Below are 21,591 nucleotides of genomic sequence, written 5' to 3' on the forward strand. Positions count from 1 at the left end.
CTGGAGAAGCTCTAATGGCTTTGGCTTTGAGTAGAGCTTTGGGGAGCGATGTTCCTCACTCCTATTCCTGGTAGGGTTTCTGAAGCCATATGAAAATACTCTTTCCTTCATGGTTGGGCTCCAGGAAGAGGGGAGGCCTCTTACAAGAGGCAGGAGTGAGCGTCACTGAATCGCCTCTACTCACTGCTCAGTCCCTTAGGTCTTTATCTCTTCTCTTATTTCCCTTTATTTTAGACCATCAGAGATGGGAAATAATGTATTTCATAATGGACAGGATTAATCTGCTAATTCCTTAAAACTTTAAACTCAATCTTAGGACAAAAAATAGAAAGCTGTGTAGGTGTTAAGTGGAGAGAAGGCAGTAAGCCTTTTACTCTGCCTCATGGGCTAATCTTCTTTCTGAAGAATCCCCTAAGTTCCACTTATTAACAGATGACACCCTCATTTAAAATGTTTTAAAAAGAAAAATGAAATGAAATATTATGTTGGCTTTTTATGTATGAAATTTTATGGTTGAAGAATGAAAATGGTCAACTTACAGATGTTCTGGAAAAAGAGATTGAAATCTCAGGAAGTTGGTTTCTGTTTTGGCTTCCACATGAACTCACTAGAATGCCATTTTACACTTAAACTTCTTTGCTCTATGAAATAGTTATCACATGCAGTCCTAGTATGAGGTGGCGATAAACAATGAGATCGGGTTTTTGCGGGGAGAGGAAAGGGTCATATTAACTCTCATTGATTTCTCACAGCAACCTATTTTCTATTTAGCATATACAAATATCAATAAGTAGGAAACGACTGAAAAATGAGCAGACTGACAAGAGCTAGACTGGTGTCTTCTTTTACATTCCAACAGTGCCGGTGCCCGTGGTCAGCCTGACCATTTACGACATTGGCTCGACCACCATGCACGTGAAGTGGCAGCCAGTGGAGGGCGCCACTGGCTACGCCTTGTCCTACGAACCCATCAACGCCACAGAGCCGACCAAACCCAAAGAGGTGGGAGGCGTTTGTTTCTTTATTGTTGGGTCTTCCTGGGACTTCACGGTTGCAGAGTCCCCATTAAGGGGCAGTTACTCACGAACTCATTTATAACTTTACACCCCAAACAGAAAAACACAAGATTAGATTTGTGACCTGTGACGAATCTTAAAAAAACATCAGCATGAGAAAGGAAATGCAGGGCAGAGAAATGAAAAATCAAAGTTGTGTGAAAATCTAGCAGTCACAGATTGGTGTAATTGTCCATCCGCTGTTAGTGGAAACGTTTAATTGGAATGTGTTGTCTCCCCTCGGCATGTCGATCGGCAGATGCGCATGGAACCGACAGTGACCGATGTGCAGCTGAGTGACCTCTTCCCCAATACTGAGTACGCGGTCACGGTCCAGGCCGCCCTTCACGACCTCACCAGCGACCCCTTCACTGCGAGGGAGGTCACCTGTAAGACGTCGCCAGTTCTTCTTCCCTTATTGCTGTGAATACAACACGCTCTTTAGGCTTCTTCTTTCACCCGCTCGTGCTAACGATAATTTTGATAATTTGTGTGTCAGTTGTAGGGTTATTACTTATGGCAATCTAATTTGAGAATTAAGGTTATTTCTGGACTTACGGCAGCATCTTAAATTGATTGTAAGATTCACATTTATTTTCCCATATTTTGAGATGTATCTTACAGTCAATGGTGTCTTACAATTGCGCTTGGTGAGGTGTCAATCAGGGAATAGAACATGAAATAACGATGCATCTTACAATCCATATTGTTACAGATCCATGAAATATTGTATATGGCATTGGTGAGAAGGGAATGTCGGGTGAGTGTAGTTTTGCAGGAAGATACTAGGTTTAAGATCAAGATGTTCTAAGTTCTTGTTGAAGTAGAAACTATGGCACACATGAATGTCTGTTTCTGTTAAGTAAATGAACTCAATCCCCAAACATACTGATCATCTACGACACTCCAGTCCTGTGCTTAGGTGTTGGGAATGTACTGATAAAAATGTAGGGCAGCGTGGAGGACCCGGACCCTTTCGTGGTTTGCACTTCTCTTGTGTGTATTGTTCAGCCCCTTTTGTGTTTCTGGTTTGCCTCACTAGCACTAGGTGCTTTTTCTTGAAAAGTGACAGTGATTGCTCTTAGGATCCTGGCCTTACCCAGCCAGTAGTTTTGTTTCGTGCTTCTCGAGGTGGGCGTGCTGGGATTCTAAGTATGTCTTGGCTTAAATTTGGTGAGTCTCAGAACACATTTCGAAGGAAATTAAGAAGTTGGAAGAAACGTTCAAGGGGGAACGGTGTTGAGACAGAAGCATGATGAGGCAGAAAAGAGAAACCCCGCAAGGTGGAGCGGGATACAGTCACTGACAACAAATAATCATCTTTCATATGTCGGATCCTGTCTGGAGCTGGTGGTTTGCGGCAGTGGGTCGACGGCAGGTGGAGAGAGCAGGGAGCGGCTGAAAGACGAATGCGGCCATGGATTTAGATGTGGGGCTAGACTGCTGCAGTAGGGGAGGAGAGGGTACAGAGAGGGGCTGAGAGATGAAAACGTTGAAGGGATGGAGGTGCAGAAACATGGAAGTGGAGACAGAGATTCAGGAAGAGAGGTTTACAGACTTGAAAGGAGAGACAAAGGAAGTGGGTTAAAGAGGCAGCTCGAGAGAGTGAGATGTGTCTCATAGAACAAGAGAAAATCTCTCCATTAGTTATCCTCCTGGTCCTTTGTAAGGTAAAGCTTTGTTTGACTTGGTGAAAATTTATGATTTGGATTTTCTTCTCACCGTTTGGGCTCCTGTGGGTTTTCTTGTAAGCTTATTGGTTGCTTAATTTCGTCTCATCTTCATGCTTCACTCTTGTAACCATTTGTTTTTCTATCACGTTCTTCAGGAAGCGTGACTCATTTTGATTTCTATCTTAACCAACTTAAATATCTGATAAAGACACATGAGCTGTACATATATGGTGAATTATGATTTATTATAGCTGAGCAGCAAGTAAGAGCTTATTTAAATAGAGCGGGAGAAAGTTAACATATAAATGAGAAGTTAGAGTTGTGATAAAAATTTAAATTTATCCTGTTTTTAAAAAGCCTCCTTAAGAGGAATCCAGCTGTACCTGGTAGAATCAAAGTGCTTTTATCATCATAGCCAATTTGTTTAGTTACTTTGCTGCACACCTTTAAGTTTTCTCCAAACAACTTCTTGAAAGCTTGTGTGGATGCTTTAGAGCTTTTTGGCTGAGAACCACATCTGGCCCCAATTTCTCATGCATTTGCAGTGCCTTTGCCCAGTCCTCGAGATCTGAAACTCAGAGATGTGACTCACAGCACCATGAACGTCTTATGGGAACCTGCACCTGGAAAAGTGCGTAAATACATTGTTCGCTACAAAACACCGGAAGAGGATGCCAAAGAGGTAGGTTGAGATTAGAAGGGGTTTAGAAATATTTGTTTAGTCCTAGTAGGTTTAACAGAAGCATCTAAACAAGTATTATGCGTTTTGAATACTTGTCACTTTATGAACATAGTGTTGGAAACGTTATATATTTATAGAGCACTATTTGAATATTGGTAATATATTGGACTGTCTTGCATTTAGTTTGGAAATGTTTTGCTGTGTGATATTAATCCTAAAAACATCATCCCTTTGTAGATAAAGAGTTATAGAGTCTAGATGGCATTTCGCTCTCCTGCAGATGCTTCATATGGTGCTCTGCATTCTACGAATTACTAAAACATGTCATAATAATGTTTCTAAAAATGAAAGCTAGCAAGGGGATGCAGGAAAGAAGAGGGGAAGTTTGTCAGGGAATGGGAAGATAGGACACTTGAGCAGGACAGAGAGAAAGTAGGAATATGATGTCAGAGGATTGTCCCTCTGGCTTCGAGCATGTTTGAGATGATGCTGAGATGGAGAGCTATTTCCAGGACAACCTGCTTCAAAGTGGAAGCAAACTGAGGAGCTTCACCAGCGAATGGGTTTAGAACGTATGTTTGCCTGAAGGGGCATTAATGTGAGAATCTCAGAGGCGTTTTTGGAAGCTAGAAGTGGTTTCTCTAAGCACCCAGTTACAGACTGTGCAGGTCATTTGGATTGTACACAAGCTAATTTATACCTGTGCACACACTCATTTCATTCTGGGTTTCAACGTCAAAAGCAGTGCAATGACCAGTGGGTCTAATCAGCTAATGCACAGGAGAATTTTTCCGAAATGAATCGCGCAGTGATACAAAGGGAGACGGGGAAGTGGGGGAAACGATTAGGTTGTTTGAATTCCTAGGCAGTCATCATTTACCAGACCCTAGTGCCAGATACAGCTCAGTACATACATTTTTTCCACTTTGGAAACATTTTAAATGATCTCCAATTCCTGGACTCTTATGCAAATTGGAAAACACTGCTGTTTTTTGTACCACAATTCTTATGCTCTTGTGCTGAGAGAGATAGCCAACAACAGAGGGATGTCAAAATTAAACTCTGTAAAAATAGTTCCACTGCTCTATTGTAGGTAGAGGTGGACAGGTCATGGGCCAGCACACCTCTTAAAGACCTCTTCTCACAAACCCGGTACACAGTCAGCGTGTCTGCGGTGTATGATGAAGGGGAGTCTCCCCCAGCGACTGCTCAGGAAACCACCCGTGAGTTGGTTTACGCTTTATGGATAATTGGAAGACAACACTGCATGCACGTGTCGCCGAACTATCTGGATTATTTCATTTCTTTAAAAAAAATTTTTTTTCATTGGTGTATAGTTGATTGGCAATGTTGTGTTAGTTTCAGGTGTACAGTAAAGTGATTCAGTTATACACACACACGCACATGTATGTACGTATTGCTTTTCAGATTCTTTTCCCTTATAGGTTATTACAAAATACTGAGTATAGTTCTCTGTGCATTTCTTAATGTTATTTTTGCCAGAATTTAATAATGTTTGGGTTCATAGATTTCTTCCCATCTTCTATCTCTATGTCCATTCCTTTTATGATAATTTCTTTCCTATTATTCTACCAGCCACTGTCACTAATTCATCTTCCAGATACTTAACCAGGGTGTGTGTGTGTGTGTGTGTGTGTGTGTGTGTGTGTGTGTAAGGGGGTGGGGAGAAAGCATATTGGACGTTTTCTCTGGAAAGCATGCGTTAGTTATCAATTTTTTTTGAGATCTTACTATATGTAAAGTGCTATCAGGGCTAACAAAATATAAGCATCTTTGCTCTCAGTAGTATTCCATTGTGAAGATAAAAAGTGACAATACATGGGATCATGTAAGGAAGGTGAGTTACATGGCACTCAGAGGAAGGGGAGATTCCACAGTGGGAAGGTGGAAGAATACAGGGCACCTGCAGGGGCCCCATCTTCCCTGCTCCATTCTGGGCCACCTCAAGGGATGTCGCTTTCTCTCCTTCTCATGCTGCTTCCATAGCATTTAACCCAATTCTTATTGCCTGTTGGTCTTTTCCTATTTATTCTACTTCCCCCTGGCCCCTTCCTCATGAAGGCAGAAACATATTTATTTTGCTCAATTTTGAGTCTCTAGTTTCTCACTCAGTGCTCAGCACATCATTTCCTAATTAAATGGTGGTTAAGAAATTGAGGTCTAGAGCCAGCAGGGTTCCCAAGAAATATAATGGGAGCCACAGAGGTAACTCAAACTTTTCTAGAAAATAGAAAAGGTAAGGAGAAAAATGAATTTTAATAATGTGTTTTATTCAGCCCAGTGTATCTAAAATGTTAGCATTTCAACATTTTTCAGTATACTAATTATTTATATTTCACATTTGTTTTGGTAGTAATTTTTTTGCAATCCGGTGTGTCTTAATTTACACTTTTCGCACATCTCAATTCAGATGCCACATTTCAAATGCTCAATAGCTACATGTGGCTGGTGGCTCCCATGGTGGACAGCACAGGGAGTCTAGAGAATTTAAATGACTTGCCCAGCCTCACCCAGGAAGCTAGTGGTGAGGGATCAGTGCTATAGTCCAGAACTTTACTTCCTATCCAGCAACTCCCTCACCAGAGGCTCAGGAGCTTCTCCTTCAGTGCCCAGCTGGTCTATACATGATCAAGGCATCTTGTCAAATTTCACAGCCTCCTCCTTAACTTCAGACAGTATCCACTTCTGCTCTTTTCTTACCATGTGAAATCTCTTAGCAACTTTAATAACCTTCTTGGCATCAGTTCTTTCCTGGAAGGGTAGTGGCTAGAGATGAAAATTTGTCCGTATGAGCAGGCTGACAGATGTTCATAAATACAGCAGGAATTTAAAGGGAAGTAAAGGAACAATAAAGGGCAGAAAAAGTCAGGAAGAAAGCCTAGTCAAAGCCTGTCATTTAATATATACTAAATTAATACTTGTTTTTAATCCTTAGGATTTCCTAAGAACTTTTAGATACATCCAAAGTGCACCCTTAATGGTCGGTTTGTTTTGCAGTTGTGCTTGTGAAAGTGGTATTATCTCAATGGGCCTTTTCATTGTAACTATTAGAAACAAATTTTTGGTGGCTCTGGCTTTTGTGTAGTTGGCTTTGGTTACCAGGAGATAGAGAAATAATTGACAATGAAAGCTCAGAAGTGGTGTCAGACGTTCCAAATTGCTTGTGCTGCAAACCAGCTGCAGTGCCTGGTCAACAGAAGGGCTCTTAGTTGGGATTTCAGCCATCATCAGCACTGCAGGGCTGGTCCTGTCTCTGAATAGAGTTGATACAGTCAGCTTCACATTGTGTGTAAGGTTAGTGATCTGCAGGAAAAGCTTATGCGTGGATTACTTAGATCATAAGATTTCATGGGCCATGAAGGTCCATGAAGTCTCTGATATTATGGGCTAAAGTTTGTGCTTCTGTACTGCTGTGCAAAAGAGTCCAGGGTTTTCCTTAGATTCTCAAAAAGTGGGAGGGACAAAACGATGAAGAACCACCGTGTTAGAACAGTATGACTAAACGGTACCTTTAAAAAAAAATCACCATTTTAATAGACGGGAAGTAGTCTGTTACAGCCATAAAATGCTTGCAGTTTTCAGGGCTCTCTCTCATATTTACTTTCAAATGGACTGAATTGGTTAGATACTTGGTTCTAAGCAAGGTTGTCAGCCAGTTTTCCCATGTCCGTTAAAAACAGAACAAGGCAGTTTTATTATATTAAGTTTGGGAATCACATCGAAAAACAGTCCTGCCTTTTCTCGTGACAGGCACTGTGCCAGCCCCAGCAAACCTACAGATTACTGAAGTAACACCAGAGAGCTTCAGAGGGACTTGGGATCACGGAGCTTCGGATGTGTCTCTCTACAGAATCACCTGGGCACCTTCCGGAAGCACAGATAAGATGGAGGTAGTGTTAACTCTTTTTTGCTCTCTCTCTTTTTTGAGATCACATTTCATTATAGGGACTCTTGTTTGAAATGTGTATTACCTCTGTTGACTGAAAAGCATCCTTCCCTACTAGTGGCTTTTGAGCTCATGGCGTGCCTCAAAGCAGGAGGAATATCTGGCTAAATGATGTCAACCAACTGCCATGGAGTGCATGATGTAGCCGGTGACTTAACCTTGTGTGGGTTTGTTGTTTCTTCCTCTTTCCCTAAGACCATCCTAAATGGAGATGAGAATACTTTGGTGTTTGAAAACCTGAACCCGAACACTCTCTATGAAGTTTCTATTACTGCCATTTATCCCGATGAGTCAGAAAGCGATGACCTGACTGGCAGCGAGCGCACAAGTAGGTGTTCAGCCTTCAGTAGGACATTGTTATCTTAAAATGAACAGAATAGAGCTATGCCTATATTCGTAATATTTCCCCATATTCTGTTTTTTGTAGTGCGTTTGATACCCTTAACAACACAAGGTAAGAATTTAATTTGCTGATTGTACGGATGACCAAATAATGAATGAATGAATGAAAAATAACACAAAATCCATTGCAAACAGGCCTTCTGCTTTTAAATCGTAAGGTGTTGATTGGGGCTTCTTTTAAACAGGTCTTTCTCAAAAATCTTTGCTCTTTGCTACTATTTGTTGAGGAGTCATTTGAGAGTCAATGACCATCATTTACCGTCAGGTCAAATTTAGTTCTAAACCTAGGGGCAAGACGGGAATAAAGACACAGACCTACTAGAGAATGGACTTGAGGATATGGGGAGGGGGAAGGGTAAGCTGGGATGAAGTGAGAGAGTGGCATGGACATATATACACTACCAAACATAAAACAGATAGCTAGTGGGAAGCAGCCACACAGCACAGGGAGATCAGCTCGGTGCTTTGTGACCACCTAGAGGGGTGGGGTAGGGAAGGTGGGAGGGAGGGAGATGCAAGAGGGAGGAGACATGGGGATATATGTATAGTATAGCTGATTCACTTTGTTATAAAGCAGAAACTAACACACCACTGTAAAGCAATTATACTCCAATAGAGATGTTAAAAAAAATTTTAGTTCTAAGCCTAGAAGTATACAGCTCTCTTGATTTCCTGGGGAACAGTGCATATTTGTGGGAGGGGCATTCTCCAGTGTGTTTACTCTGTTTCTCAACAATCCTTTTTCAGCTCCAAAAAGTGGCCCACGGAACCTTCAGGTGTACAATGCAACTTCTAACAGCTTGACTGTTAAGTGGGATCCTGCTAGCGGTCGTGTGCAGAAATACAGAATCACCTATCAGCCTTCCGCAGGGGAAGGCAATGAACAAACGGTAATTCATTTTGAAAAAACGTGACTTGGATAAGTTCTACCCTCTCCGTCTCAAAGCCCTCTCACTCCCAGTGTTTAGTTAGTCACACTTACTGTTTTGAGAGTTGCAAGATTTACTGTATTGCATGGAATTTTTTGGCTTCATCCCTGATGGAGCCTCACAGCATCAGGCATGTGCTTCCATGCATTCATGTTTTCCTTAAAAACTATTAGGCACGGGTCATCCATGAAAATAGCTAGATTTCTGACTCTATTTGTATTTTCATTTCTTACATCTCTAACTTGATCAAGTGTTGAGAGTTCGCTAAACTTCCATTATTCTAATTTTTCTGTTTTTTGCATGTCATAAGGTATCTTCTAGATCTGATGTTTCTACATCTGGGTATCTGTTCAACCTAACCTATACTATTTATCACTTTTACATTTATCCAAATGGAGGTTCCTGAGAAGGACTGTAGGACTACTGTAAACTCGGCTTTCATCTTCTTTTTCTTCCCAGCCTTCCCCTATTTAACAAGAACCCTTGTCCATTTACCTTGCTTACTTTAGTTGTCTGTCTTTGAACCTTCTTCAGCTTTGTTGTATGAGATGTGTGATCAGAGCTGCACACATTACCCTGAGTCAGGAAGCAGCATGATTTTTACACAGATAGGGCGATGCTTTCTGATTTATTTCAAATACCTCTTTTGGTGAGGTCTAGCATTCTGTTGACTGTTGGGGGCTGTGATTTTTCCTCATGTTGCCTTAGAGAGAGTGAGTTATTAACTTTTAATTGTCTGACTCTCTGAGCTCCAGCAAATGGGTCATACCTCTTCCCAGTTTAGAGGTGTTAGCAGAGGTAGATGCTGGCAGTGGTTAAAGGTCTCTGAACCTGCGCGGGAAGTGGGTTTAGCTGAACTAATGCTCTCGTGAGCTGCTGTGTTGAGGTTTCCATAGATCTAGACTTAGGTAGTGTGATACATTTGGATTAAGAATTTCATATAGTTTATCAATAGTGAACTAAATACCAAGTGTCATCAACTGGCTTTTATATAAAATAAGACACATTGGATGGACCGATAATTTAATGGCAGAAACAGAACTTTCGTCTGTGCCAGGCCAGATTTAGGCAAAGCTTGTCCTTAGCATTTCTGTTCTTGGTGACACTGACCACCCAGCTGCTGCCCTGGGTCTCTCTTTCCTGTCTCTCAGCTGTTTGTTGTAATTAGAAGGCGTCTCATAAACTTATCCTCTGTCCAGTATTAGCTGATAAGCCCTTAAGGTCTGTTATTCTTAAGGATATTTGCATTTTAATGCTGGTCTACGAAATAGTCAAAGCAATGAATCACTGATGCTGGCATATTTTGGAGAGCTGGCTGGGAGAAGCAGGCACACACCATTCTGCTTCCTCCTGAGGCTAGTTCTACTAAGTGGATGCTTTCAGATTTGTTAAGTATCAAATACATTGATACTTTGTTCTCATAACCTCAAATACTAAATTTGTTTGAATTAGCCACTGTGGTTCAATTTGCCCCTATTGAGGGGGCTTCACTGAGGTTTTCTCTGAAACGCAGACTGCTTGAGTGGATGCGTGCTAAGTGGGAAACATCTGGACCCACCATCCACATGTGGACTCGTGGGCAGCATGCCATTTTCATGCGCTTTTAATTAGTGTGGCATAAACATCTGAATTTGGTAGACCGTTAACAAATCATACAAATTTCCTTTCAGCAAGATAACTAGATGGCCTTAAGCAATGAATAAAACCCTTCAAACTCTGTAATCAGAGGATATTGAAAAAGCTTCATACCACAAGGCTGGAATCCTGAGTGTGGCCTGGCAGAGTGTCCTGTCACGTAGTTTACACAGCTCATGCTGTTAGAGGGGCAGTTTTTGAGGGGGAGAAAACCAAAAGCTTTAGATCTTTTGCTGAATCATTTAAATATGTTTCTAAAGCAAATAAAAAACATCTGTAAAAAGGTAAGAATAATACTTAATGGTGCAGAGCCTCTACTATTGTGCAATTCTTTGCTATCTTAAAGTTCCTTTGCAGCTCACTTAATGATAAATGCCTTTTTGGGGAGGAGATCTGTGAAATGTGTTTTGGATGAAATTTCACAGTGCTGGCGGCTAGCAAGTTGAAATATCTTTGTAAGGTCACCAGTTTAAGGCTTAAAATCCTTTTTATGATTGAAAGTGCATATTTTACATTTAAAATTATACCCTAAGATACATTTTCAGGTTTCACTCTGGGACCTGTTTCCAGATCTTGGCAAAGGTCTCAAACAGCTCCCCTGTAGAAAGAGCTTTTTCTAACAGATTAGTAAGATGGAGAGAGCAAGGCTTACACTTATCCCTGTTTTACTCAAGACCATGGTAGGAGGACGGCAAAACAGTGTGCTCCTACAGAAGCTGAAGCCCGACACTCCTTACACAATCACTGTGTCCTCCCTGTATCCAGATGGTGAAGGCGGTCGCATGACAGGAAGGGGCAAGACCAGTAAGTGAACCCAGTCTCCCACGGCTTTTTTTTTTTTTTTTTTTTTTTTTGCTGTACGCGGGCCTCTCACTGTCGCGGCCCCTCCCATCGCGGAGCACAGGCTCCGGACACGCAGGCCCAGCGGCCATGGCTCACGGGACCAGCCGCTCCGCGGCATGTGGGATCCTCCCCGACTGGGGCACGAACCCGTGTCCCCTGCATCGGCAGGCGGACTCCCAACCACTGCGCCACCAGGGAAGCCCTCCCACGGCTTTTTAAATAACGTTCACGGGGATGGAATCACATCTTTCTCTGGAAACCCTGGGGTGACACAGCCTTTTGCTAATCTTTTAAAATGCATGTTAATAATGATCTTAATTGATTTTTAATATCCTTACTTGGAGTCATCTGTCTCTGTTCAAGGAAGACGTTTATTACTTTCTAGGATAAAACAAACAAAAACCGCTCAGGGGCCAAAATCTCTCTGGAGAGATGAGACATGTGTCAGATGATCACAGACATTCTTTCCCTTATTCAGGACTGCAGCAAATATTTGTGGGGTGGGGAGACATCAGTGAACCTGTGTTTTGTGAGCGCTGGGTTGTTAGGACCACACTGTGATGTGCTTTCCGTGCATTTCAGAACCTTTGAATACCGTGAGGAACCTCAGAGTGTACGACCCTTCCACCAGCACTTTGAACGTTCGCTGGGACCACGCAGAGGGCAGTCCTCGCCAGTACAAGCTCTTCTACGCACCCACAGCAGGCGGTCCGGAGGAACTGGTACTTATTTCCTGTAGGGAAAAAAAAGCACGTTTGTTTTAGCTGTAGCCGAACGATTGCAAAGTGGAGCTAAAGAGTTAACCAATTTACCTTAGTGCTGAAGAAGTTCATATTCATTCGGTAGGACTTGACAGAGGGTGGTAGGTTGGTGTCTTGTGCCTGGGTGATCAGGGAGTTTTTGCGGGGCGTTGGGGCTAGGGGAAATAATCATTTCAGGGAGTTCTGAGAGGGAGCCTGGGGTGAGTGCAGAGAAGTCTTCAGAAACTCTTATAACAGTCCGTCTGGGGGCGCATCATTACATCCCAATATTATAGAACTTGCTTCTTGGTTTGGTCTTGAGTTAATATTTTGAGTATTATATTATTCGAAGTATTATTTCTTTTACAAGTTTTTCAAATCAGATACTTTACATTTTATTAAAATCTTTAGGTTCCAATCCCTGGGAATACCAATTATGCCATTCTTAGGAATCTGCAGCCAGATACCGCATACACTGTTACAGTAGTTCCCGTGTATTCTGAAGGTGATGGAGGACGCACATCAGATACTGGAAGGACATGTAAGTAAGAAGGCAGAAAAATATCGCTTTTTCATGATACGTTTTGCTTTTCCGTGTAAAGGCCATATAGGCCCATTGAAGACAATTTGGAAAATTCATGATAGAGCAAAAACATAAAAATTACCCATAGTTTACCATCCAAACGCCACCAACTGTTAATATTTTAGTGTATGAAATAAAAGGTTATAATGGCATTCTTCTTCTGAAATGATAATTTCAGGATTTATAAGTGTGTGTGTAATCACCAGTATTCCGTTTCACTCACAAAAGTTCATGAGCTTTGCTTTGTGCCTTATAAATTTGTGTGAAGCAGTGTTTTGTAATTGGCTTTCGTAGTGTCAATTGTTGAAATCTGTTCGTCACATTACTTGATCGCACATTTCTCTGGTTTGCTGATGAAGTGCTTTCTGGCACTGAAAATCTGTGTGCTTTCATTTGCCATTAACATCTTGAGAAACCAGCGTACAGTGGTTTTACAATTCTTTCTAGTACTGCTTAAAGGCTTTGGGGCATACCTATAAATATTTCTTTGGCTCTAAAAATACACTTGCTGATGGCTAAAAGAGAGCAAATACAGATGACTTCTTTTGGTAAAAGATTAGCGGTCTGGAAAGATGATGTTATTGGCTAAACTAGAGTTTGGGGTTAATACATGGATTTAATTTGCATGTTTTCTAAGTCCCTATTGGGGCAGTTAACTGAGAACTGAGTGTATCTTTTCTCCCTCCTTTTGCCTTTTCTTTTAATCACAGAAGACATTCGGTATCTATTTGTTGAATGAGAAGGAATGAATGGGTGAATGTAGCTGATGGAATTAGATGGCTTCATCGGTGTTGTCAGTTTTCACCTTGAAGGCAGAGCTATGAAATCCTCTTCTCTATCTCTCCATTACCTGTGTTGGAAAACTGAAGCTTCTTGTCCCTTGCGCCTTGTTTGTTTATGGCCAACCCAGTGCTATTATCGTACTTTCACTAGCTTGTTTTTATTGGCAACAACTTTGCTTCCATATAGACCAAGGACATAGTTGGCTAATTTTGACTACATTTGGATTTGCAGAATTTTCATCTGCTTTTGGGTGTAGATAATTAGAAGTTTAAGGAGGACAGTATTTTATCCTGTTAACAGAGTAGAAGTTTTGGAGAAGTGATAGCAACAACTTGACATATATAAACAGATGTAAGAAATATGTGTTGGCTTTTCTTTCCTCAGTGGTGAGAGGGCTGGCAAGAAACGTCCAAGTGTACAATCCAACGCCAAACAGCCTGGACGTTCGCTGGGGCTCGGCGCCGGGGCCGGTGCAGCAGTACCGCGTCGTGTATTCGCCCCTGACTGGCCAGAGACCCTCAGAATCTGTAAGTCATGCTGTCGTCGTAGAGCTCGACAGAAGAATGCTGTCGATTTTACTGTGCCTCCTGCTTTAGTTGCTGGCCCGGAACAATAAGTCAGTTGGTGTGGTACCTACCGGGTCTCCTGGAAACTTCCTTTCCTGATGAGCTAAGGCTCAAGTTTGTGTCCTGTTCGGTTGCCTGTGAGGATGCAAGCCACGGGCCTGCCCATGTGTAATGCCTAAATGATTGCTTTTGATGAACTAAAGTAAGTGTATTAACTAGAGGGTCAGTTAGCAAAAATGAATTTTGGAAAAATGCAAATTAGCTATATAAGTTAAAAACCCCAGCAGTGGATGCAAATCATTGCTAGACCTTGTCAGTCTGGGCTTTTGTTGTAACATACAAGTCTTTGTTATGAGAATACCTTAAAGTTTGCCTTCATTGGCTCTTAACAAGTTGCCCAATCTATCTTCAGTCCCTAGTACTGTGCAGTTTTCTAAGTAGATTAATAATTTTGAGATCAGAAATTTCTAATTGGACAAGGGATAGAACACCTATGGGGAAGTACATTTATAGACTAATTTAATTTACAAGTCTTTACCAAAATAAACAATGACAATGAACAAAGGTAAACAAGTGAGGAGCGATAGATGTGTTCTGTAAGAATATTGATTTGTATGTCCCTGTGTATGGTACGACACATTCAGACAGTACTGCCCTTATCCATTGCATGGAGTAGCTCTCTATTTTACCAGTGTGTGTGTGTGTGTGTGTGTGTGTGTGTGTGTGTGTGTGTGTGTGGTCCCTTTTCTTATGTGTATCTAACATTCGGGATGCTTTTGGGTAGCTCTCATGAGCCCTGGATGTTGTATTTGAGAACCTTTATCATGAACACAAATGGGAGATAGTTGAAGTTACTAAGCATCAAGTATGAGCTAACTTTTTTGGAGAGGAAATTTCTGAGGATAAATTGCCCTTAACAGTGTGGCTTGGACAGGCCTTACGGGGTAGCACAGAAGGTGGTTTCTGCTGTGCTGGGCTCAGCCTTTTACTGTAAACATTATGATGCGGACTAATAGAAGACTCGGTAAGCACTTGGGCTGTGGTCAAGCAGAATCTGGTGTGTCCTCCCCTCCAGATCGTGGTGCCGGGAAATACTCGCACGGTGCACTTGGAGCGGCTGATTCCGGACACACCCTATTCCGTGAACATCATTGCCCTCTACTCGGATGCAGAGGGCACTCCCAGCCCCGCCCAGGGCCGCACGTGTGAGGCGGAAATCCTTTCTCCACCGGGTTCCCTTGTGACTTGGGGCAGGAGGCCTGGGGGGTGGTGGTGGTGAGTGAGGAGTGTGGGGAATCGCCTCTACCTTGTGCAGGTGAGGGGAGCGCTTGGGTTGCCCACAGTCACGTTCAGCCTGGAACCCTGGGGCCACGACTGCCCTCCCAGCTGAGTGACATCGTTTGGCCGTTTTCTCATCTGGTACCCCAGTTAAGGAGGGGTTTCTTCCCTTCTTCTGCCTGCGATGGGTCTTCTCACCAACTGGGCACTTTGGAAGTGTTAGGGCGCGGCCTCTCTGTTTCATTAAACAGGAGGTGCTTATAGCAGTTAAAATAATCCCTTTCTCTCCCAGTCTGTACTTTCACGTTCAAACCTAACTCTCTGTCACTGGAAGTTCAGCATGTAATCGTAGCTCTGAATGCAGCACTTTCTATTGGTGATGGTTTCACATTAGAGCCGTAGATGTGTATTTCATCGTAAGGGAGTGAGCAACCCAGAGAGTCGTGAAGTACCGGGGTACAGTTACTCTGCCCTGGGTCCCGTTCTTTCATGCCCCTCCCTCCACCCCTGTGTCCACTATGGTCACAGACAGGAAACTAACTCTGTTGTATTTATTTATTTAGTACCACGAAGTGGACCAAGAAATCTGAGAGTCTTTGGGGAGACAACCAACAGCCTCTCGGTAGCCTGGGACCACGCTGATGGGCCGGTTCAGCAATACAGGATCATTTATTCTCCCACCGTTGGTGACCCAATTGATGAATATGTGAGTTGGTTACTCATTCATTTGAGCATTTTGAAATCTCTTACCCGGTTGGAGGGTGAAAGGAAGCTTCCTTCTTTAGGAAGTGCTGTGATTACAGTTGAGTCTTTCTCTGATGTGATATTGGGGCCACCTGCACGATCAGTATCTTTGGGCTCATTTCTCTTCTAAACACAGGTTGAAAAATTATCTTATCTCATAAAAATGTGTATTTCCACCTATCTATACCATAGGAACTGAGTCAGTGAAACATGATACCTATTATTCTGAGCTACCTAACTTAATGTTCGAGTTATGTGACTCTAAATCTTAACTTTTTTTTTTTTTGCCGTACGCGGGCCTCTCACTGTTGTGGCTTCTCCCGTTGCGGAGCACAGGCTCCGGACATGCAGGCCCAGTGGCCATGGCTCACGGGCCCAGTGGGATCTTCCCGGACCGGGGCACGAACCCGTGTCCCCTGCATCGGCAGGCGGACTCTCAACCACTGCGCCACCAGGGAAGCCCCAAGCTCCTATTTTTATTAATCAGAAACCCATGTAACTGCCATTTAAGAGTTTCAGATCAAGATGGGATAAGCGGTATTACCACACTTAGTTTGCCAAAGCAGAGAAGCTCCTGCTTTAGTGTTTATTCAGCCTTGCCATGGACAAATATGCAATTTCCCATCACTTTCTGGAAACATTAAAGATGTAATTTCCCTCCCAATTCACCATTTGGAATTAGGGGACTCCACGCTGGAATTCATGGTTTAAGTGATCCCTGCTTTTTGTAGAAGCAAAGCATAGAGTTGGAAGAGAGACTGAGAGGTCTGTCTGGTTCATTTGCTCTTCGTGGGGGCAGCTGAATGTATTTTCCATTTCCTCTTTTTCCCCTAATTAATATTAGCAAAACTGATACTTTTTTTAAAATATAAATTTATTTATTTTACGTTTGGCTGCGCTGGGTCTTCGTTGCTGCACGCGGGCTTTCTTTAGTTGCGGCGAGCTGGGACTACTCTTCGTTGCGGTGCGCGGGCTTCTCACTGTGGTGATTTCTCGTTGTGGAGCGCAGGCTCAGTAGTTGTGGCTCGCAGGCTGAGTAGTTGTGGCTCACAGGCTTAGTTGCTCCGCGGCGTGTGGGATCTTCCCGGACCAGGGTTCGAACCTGTGTCCCCTGCATTGGCAGGCGGATTCTTAACCACTGCACCACCAGGGAAGCCAAAACTGATGCTCTTGAGGGCAGAAACTGAGTCCGCTTTTGCTCCCCAGTGGGCTCCCAGTGGCTGGTACCACACCTGGCCCACGGTGGGCACAGGGTGCCCATTTGTGGAAGGAGTCCCACGAAACTGACACACATGGAGGAGTGGGGAAGGAAGGGAGCGCAGTGGTGCTCAGTCACGTGTGTGGAGGTGCTGTACGAGATACTGCCTTTCATCCTCACGGCTTCCATCCTTCCTTCTGAGATGCTGAGCCACAAGACTGGGAGGTGGCTGATGCGGGATCTGAGCTGAGACCTGCCCGACTCTAAAACCATTTCCCTTGCTGCACAGTGGTAGACAGTTTGCCTCGCCCTGAGCATTGTGCAAGAAAAAGAAACGATGAAGAAAACGCTCCTGTTTATGGGAATACATACAAAAGTATTGATCTGGAAGTCCTCTAGCTGATGATAACTCATAATTTAACTTCCCCTGCAGACCACTGTCCCAGGCAGAAGAAACAACGTAATGCTACAGCCCCTGCAATCTGATACCCCATATAAAATTACTGTTATTGCTGTTTATGAAGATGGAGATGGTACCCATTTGACAGGAAATGGAAGAACTGGTAAATGTCTTAAACCTTTTATAATCTTTAAATTTGGTCGTATTTGAGTATACACATCTCAGACACTCCATTAATACTGCATTGACATTTGTATTAGGTATTGAATCTTGTCCGAATGATATGACAACGGAATGTGTTATTAACTTTTTAAAGGTCCACTGAAAGAAGGAAAATGAGACACAAATCTGCATATTTTGCTTTGCTTGAGATAGTTTTATTCTTTGGAAAACAACTGCTTAGTCACTGAATGTTTTAGTTTGTGTGGTATCAGTTAAGGCTGTAGCTGTTAACTCAGTCAATTAAGTGTTCAGCAAAAAAGACCCCATCACCATAGGATCTTAAGTCATGAAAAAGAAGCAGGATGATTGGGAATCATCTTCTGTCTTTACAAATTTAGCTTTTTTTAAAAATTATTTTTTCTATTGTACTAATGGATTACCAGGGTTCAGGCCCCTTTTCTAGCCTGCGTGGGTAGCAGTTTCTTATGGTTTAGATCAAAAGTTCTCTAATTTGGTTGCTGGAATCATCTGAGGACCTTTAAAAAGGCTTATGCCTGTACGCCACCCCGAGAGATACTGATGTTAATGGTCTAGACATGGTCCAGACCTGCTGAAGTTCTAGTGCGCAGCCAAAGTTGAGAGTCCCTGGCTGAGCGTGAAGGTGGGTTGGGCCATGGGTCCGCTGGGTTCCGTTACTGGGAGACATGGGTAAGACACTTTTCCACTTCGTTCAGCAAAAATCCACTTAAGTAAGATGATTTCAGTCTCCTTGCTACACTTAGTTGCCCAAACTCTTTTTCTACTTAAATGATCTTGACAACATTACAGGATTTGGGAGAGGTAACATTTGAAAACTCCTGAGAGAAAAGCAGGACCAGAGTGTTTCAGCTCAGTCTTTGGAGGCTGAGGAATTTGTATATTTATTGACACCTGTTGTCTACAGGACTGATTCAACACAGACTCCATCTAGCGACTCAAGATGATTTTAATTTAACAGCTTCCCATTTTCACTCTTCCCTTAGGTTTCAGAATATATTTTGGTATTTTTCTGGAGGAAATTCTGTATTTCAGAATTCTGTGCTTAATCAAGAACATACAAAAATCTCTACTAGATCTTTAGTTTTCTAGGAAGGGCCAAAGCCGCTTCTGGCTTCTCTTGTAAAAAAGTTTTTGAAGTTAAGTCCTTATTTGTGTAATGCTGTGAATAAAAACTCAGTGGCTGACTAACAGGCTACCGCACAGCATTGATCTAATAGGGGTAGAGTTGGGTAGTACTCTGGAGGTGTGAGGATTTACTCTAGGTTATGTTGGTAGAGGTTATAGTGGTGCTGGGGAAGAACCTCGTTTTGGTCACTAGCTAGCTGTGTGGTCTTGGGCAAATCATATCTTATTTTTGTGATAAGATGGTTGGATTAAATAGTCTATAAATCATTTTTTTGGCTCTAACAATCTGTGATCTATAACATTCAAAAAAATGGTATGAGATCTCTTTTACTTTTTATAATTCTGAATCCAATTCTAGAAATCACCGGTTCCTGAGTCCATTTGATTTGCTGTTTGAATTTGGAAAACTACTAAGCTTTCTGTTGAACATTTCAAGACCTTTTAATTGTTTTCTGGAGCGGGACAATATGGGATATTATTAATTTGCTCTCATGAGGCTGCACTGTCAATATTCATGGTCAATACTCATAAAGTTCTGTGCTCTCTCCTCGTTTGTCAATAAAAGGTCAGTAACGTGTGCCAATATTTGTTTTCAGTGGGATTACTTCCTCCTCAGAACATACACATCTCAGATGAATGGTATACGAGATTCAGAGTGTCCTGGGATCCTTCACCATCTCCCGTTCTTGGATATAAAATTGTGTATAAGCCAGTGGGTAAGAAAGCACCTTTATCATCTTAGAAATGCATTGGAGGGTTATTTGTGCATGAGGGTGTTCTTTGTTGCATCCCCCACGATTAGATTCTCCTGATAGCTCAGTTATCACATCAAGTCCTCTCCTACCAGAGGTAACGTTTCTGGAAATAGTATTTAAGCCAATGCTCTAAAGTATCATTGTTACTATGGGTTTAGATGCAACTCCCATTAATCTGCATGGCAAAAACGTCTGATCTGGTTCATAAAATTGCACAAATTGAAGCTGTGATCAGACAACCTATATGTTATTATGATTGTGAAAGAATGAGTACTTAATTAGTATAAACTTGTGTATTTTTCCCATTAGGTCAAGGTATTATTCCATTTGGGGCATGTGCATTTTAGTTTATTCACGACAGGCTTTCTTTTGGCTTCCCACGGACACTTTCACCTAAATGGACATCCCCGCTATTAAATTATTCGCCATCTGTGTTTCCATCTTCTGTCTATATGTTTAGCAAAATGGAAGCAAAATACTTTTATAGTAAATTTGCTGGGGTATCTTCCATGCACCCAGGAAGGATGTGAACTAGAAAAAAATAAAGGAGAGAAGGCAAGTGTAAGGATATGTGAGCCTGTGTAAGAAATGGAGAGGGAACTTCAAGGTGGAGGACTTTCAGTAACCACACTGCATGGAACGGGGTGGGAGATAGACGTTCTTAAATCATCTCTACAACAGAAAAATGTTCATTGAGCACCCAGTATGTACAAAGCGCTATGCTGCAAACTGCAGCTTAAAGAAGAGGCTTGAGAGTCTAGAGTAGTTGACGGTGTGATGATTTATTCGTTAAAGGAACAGTAATTACAAACCTGCTACATTCATTAGTACACATGCTAGCTACTGTGCTATGCTTTGAGAATAACAAGGAAAAGGATTCGGTCTCCACTTCCAGTTTCGTATTCACCATGTAATGCAGCGGGTGTTACGGGGAGCACGTGCATGAGGGCTATGGAATTAATGGTGTTCATACTATCATTTGAGTATAAGTTATTTGATTTTAAGAAAAATTTGAGACTAGGAATGACATATGTCTATGTATTGTTGTGATTGTTATTAAAGGTTCCAATGAGCCCATGGAGGTCTTTGTTGGAGAAATGACATCGTACACGTTGCACAATCTCAGCCCCAGCACCACCTATGACGTGAACGTTTACGCGCAGTATGATTCTGGTCTCAGTGTCCCTCTGACGGACCAAGGCACTACCTGTGAGTCACGTAGCTTTTTGTGGTTGTAAGAAAAAGTGTAGTGTAAATGACCAGGTCCTTCTGTTTTAATTTTCTTTCTTTCTTTTTCTTACGCATGTTTCCTCGGCCTTGAGTAGGTAACTCTTTTGTGTCCAGCTAAACAAATACTTACGTCATATAATCAAGGGTACAAAATGTATAATGATGAGATATGTTTGTTTCATAGAAAATACATTTTGAATTTTAAAAGATAAAAATTATAAAAATTATGGTTTTATCCATGTGGGATGGTATGTGGTTTTTTCCTGACATTGGATGTTAAACATATATTCCCTAAATGTATTGATCTAATTGAAAGTTTTCCCATAAATGCCATGATGACTGATTCAGCTTGCAGGTAGATTTTGTTATCATCAGTGCTTTAATGGCTATTTGAGGACTTAGCAGATAGCCTTTCAGAAAATTTTTTTTTATTATTTTTCATGAGGTGTCGTTGACATTCATGGCGTGGAGAGGGGCTATAGGCAGACCTCGTTTCATTGCACTTGGCGGATGCTGTGTTTTTTTTATAAATTGAAGGTTTGCGGAAACCCGGCACGGAGCAAGGCCATTTTTCCATCAGTATTTGCTCACTTCATGTCTCTGTGTCACATTTGGTAGTTCTTGCAATATTTCAAACTTTTTCATTGTTATTATGTTCGTTATGGTGATCGGAGATCAGTAATCTTTGATGTTACTATTGCAAAAAGATTGCAATTCGTTGGAGGCTCAAATGATGGTTAACAGTTTTTAGCAATAAAGTGTTTTTAATGAAGGTATGAACATTATTTTTTTAGACATAACA

At 42.0% G+C, this 21,591-nt stretch overlaps 1 protein-coding gene across 5 annotated transcripts in view; it reads left to right on the forward strand.

Annotated features, from left to right (window-relative positions):
• Nucleotides 1–21,591, forward strand: part of COL12A1 (collagen type XII alpha 1 chain) — a 137,970-nt gene that overhangs the window by 72,442 nt on the left and 43,937 nt on the right. For all 5 annotated transcript variants that reach the window (XM_060030344.1, XM_060030343.1, XM_060030342.1 and 2 more), the window contains 17 exons: nucleotides 860–1,002; nucleotides 1,315–1,444; nucleotides 3,274–3,410; nucleotides 4,504–4,633; nucleotides 7,182–7,321; nucleotides 7,573–7,705; nucleotides 7,805–7,831; nucleotides 8,527–8,669; nucleotides 11,018–11,147; nucleotides 11,769–11,908; nucleotides 12,338–12,467; nucleotides 13,677–13,819; nucleotides 14,934–15,063; nucleotides 15,700–15,842; nucleotides 17,512–17,641; nucleotides 19,401–19,520; nucleotides 20,622–20,768. In XM_060030344.1, coding sequence (XP_059886327.1) covers nucleotides 860–1,002; nucleotides 1,315–1,444; nucleotides 3,274–3,410; nucleotides 4,504–4,633; nucleotides 7,182–7,321; nucleotides 7,573–7,705; nucleotides 7,805–7,831; nucleotides 8,527–8,669; nucleotides 11,018–11,147; nucleotides 11,769–11,908; nucleotides 12,338–12,467; nucleotides 13,677–13,819; nucleotides 14,934–15,063; nucleotides 15,700–15,842; nucleotides 17,512–17,641; nucleotides 19,401–19,520; nucleotides 20,622–20,768 — 2,196 coding nt within the window. The remainder of the gene's footprint in view (nucleotides 1–859; nucleotides 1,003–1,314; nucleotides 1,445–3,273; nucleotides 3,411–4,503; nucleotides 4,634–7,181; nucleotides 7,322–7,572; nucleotides 7,706–7,804; nucleotides 7,832–8,526; nucleotides 8,670–11,017; nucleotides 11,148–11,768; nucleotides 11,909–12,337; nucleotides 12,468–13,676; nucleotides 13,820–14,933; nucleotides 15,064–15,699; nucleotides 15,843–17,511; nucleotides 17,642–19,400; nucleotides 19,521–20,621; nucleotides 20,769–21,591) is intronic.

The sequence above is a fragment of the Delphinus delphis genome, chromosome 14, assembly GCF_949987515.2.
Source record: "Delphinus delphis chromosome 14, mDelDel1.2, whole genome shotgun sequence".
NCBI classification, from domain to species: Eukaryota; Metazoa; Chordata; class Mammalia; order Artiodactyla; family Delphinidae; genus Delphinus; species Delphinus delphis.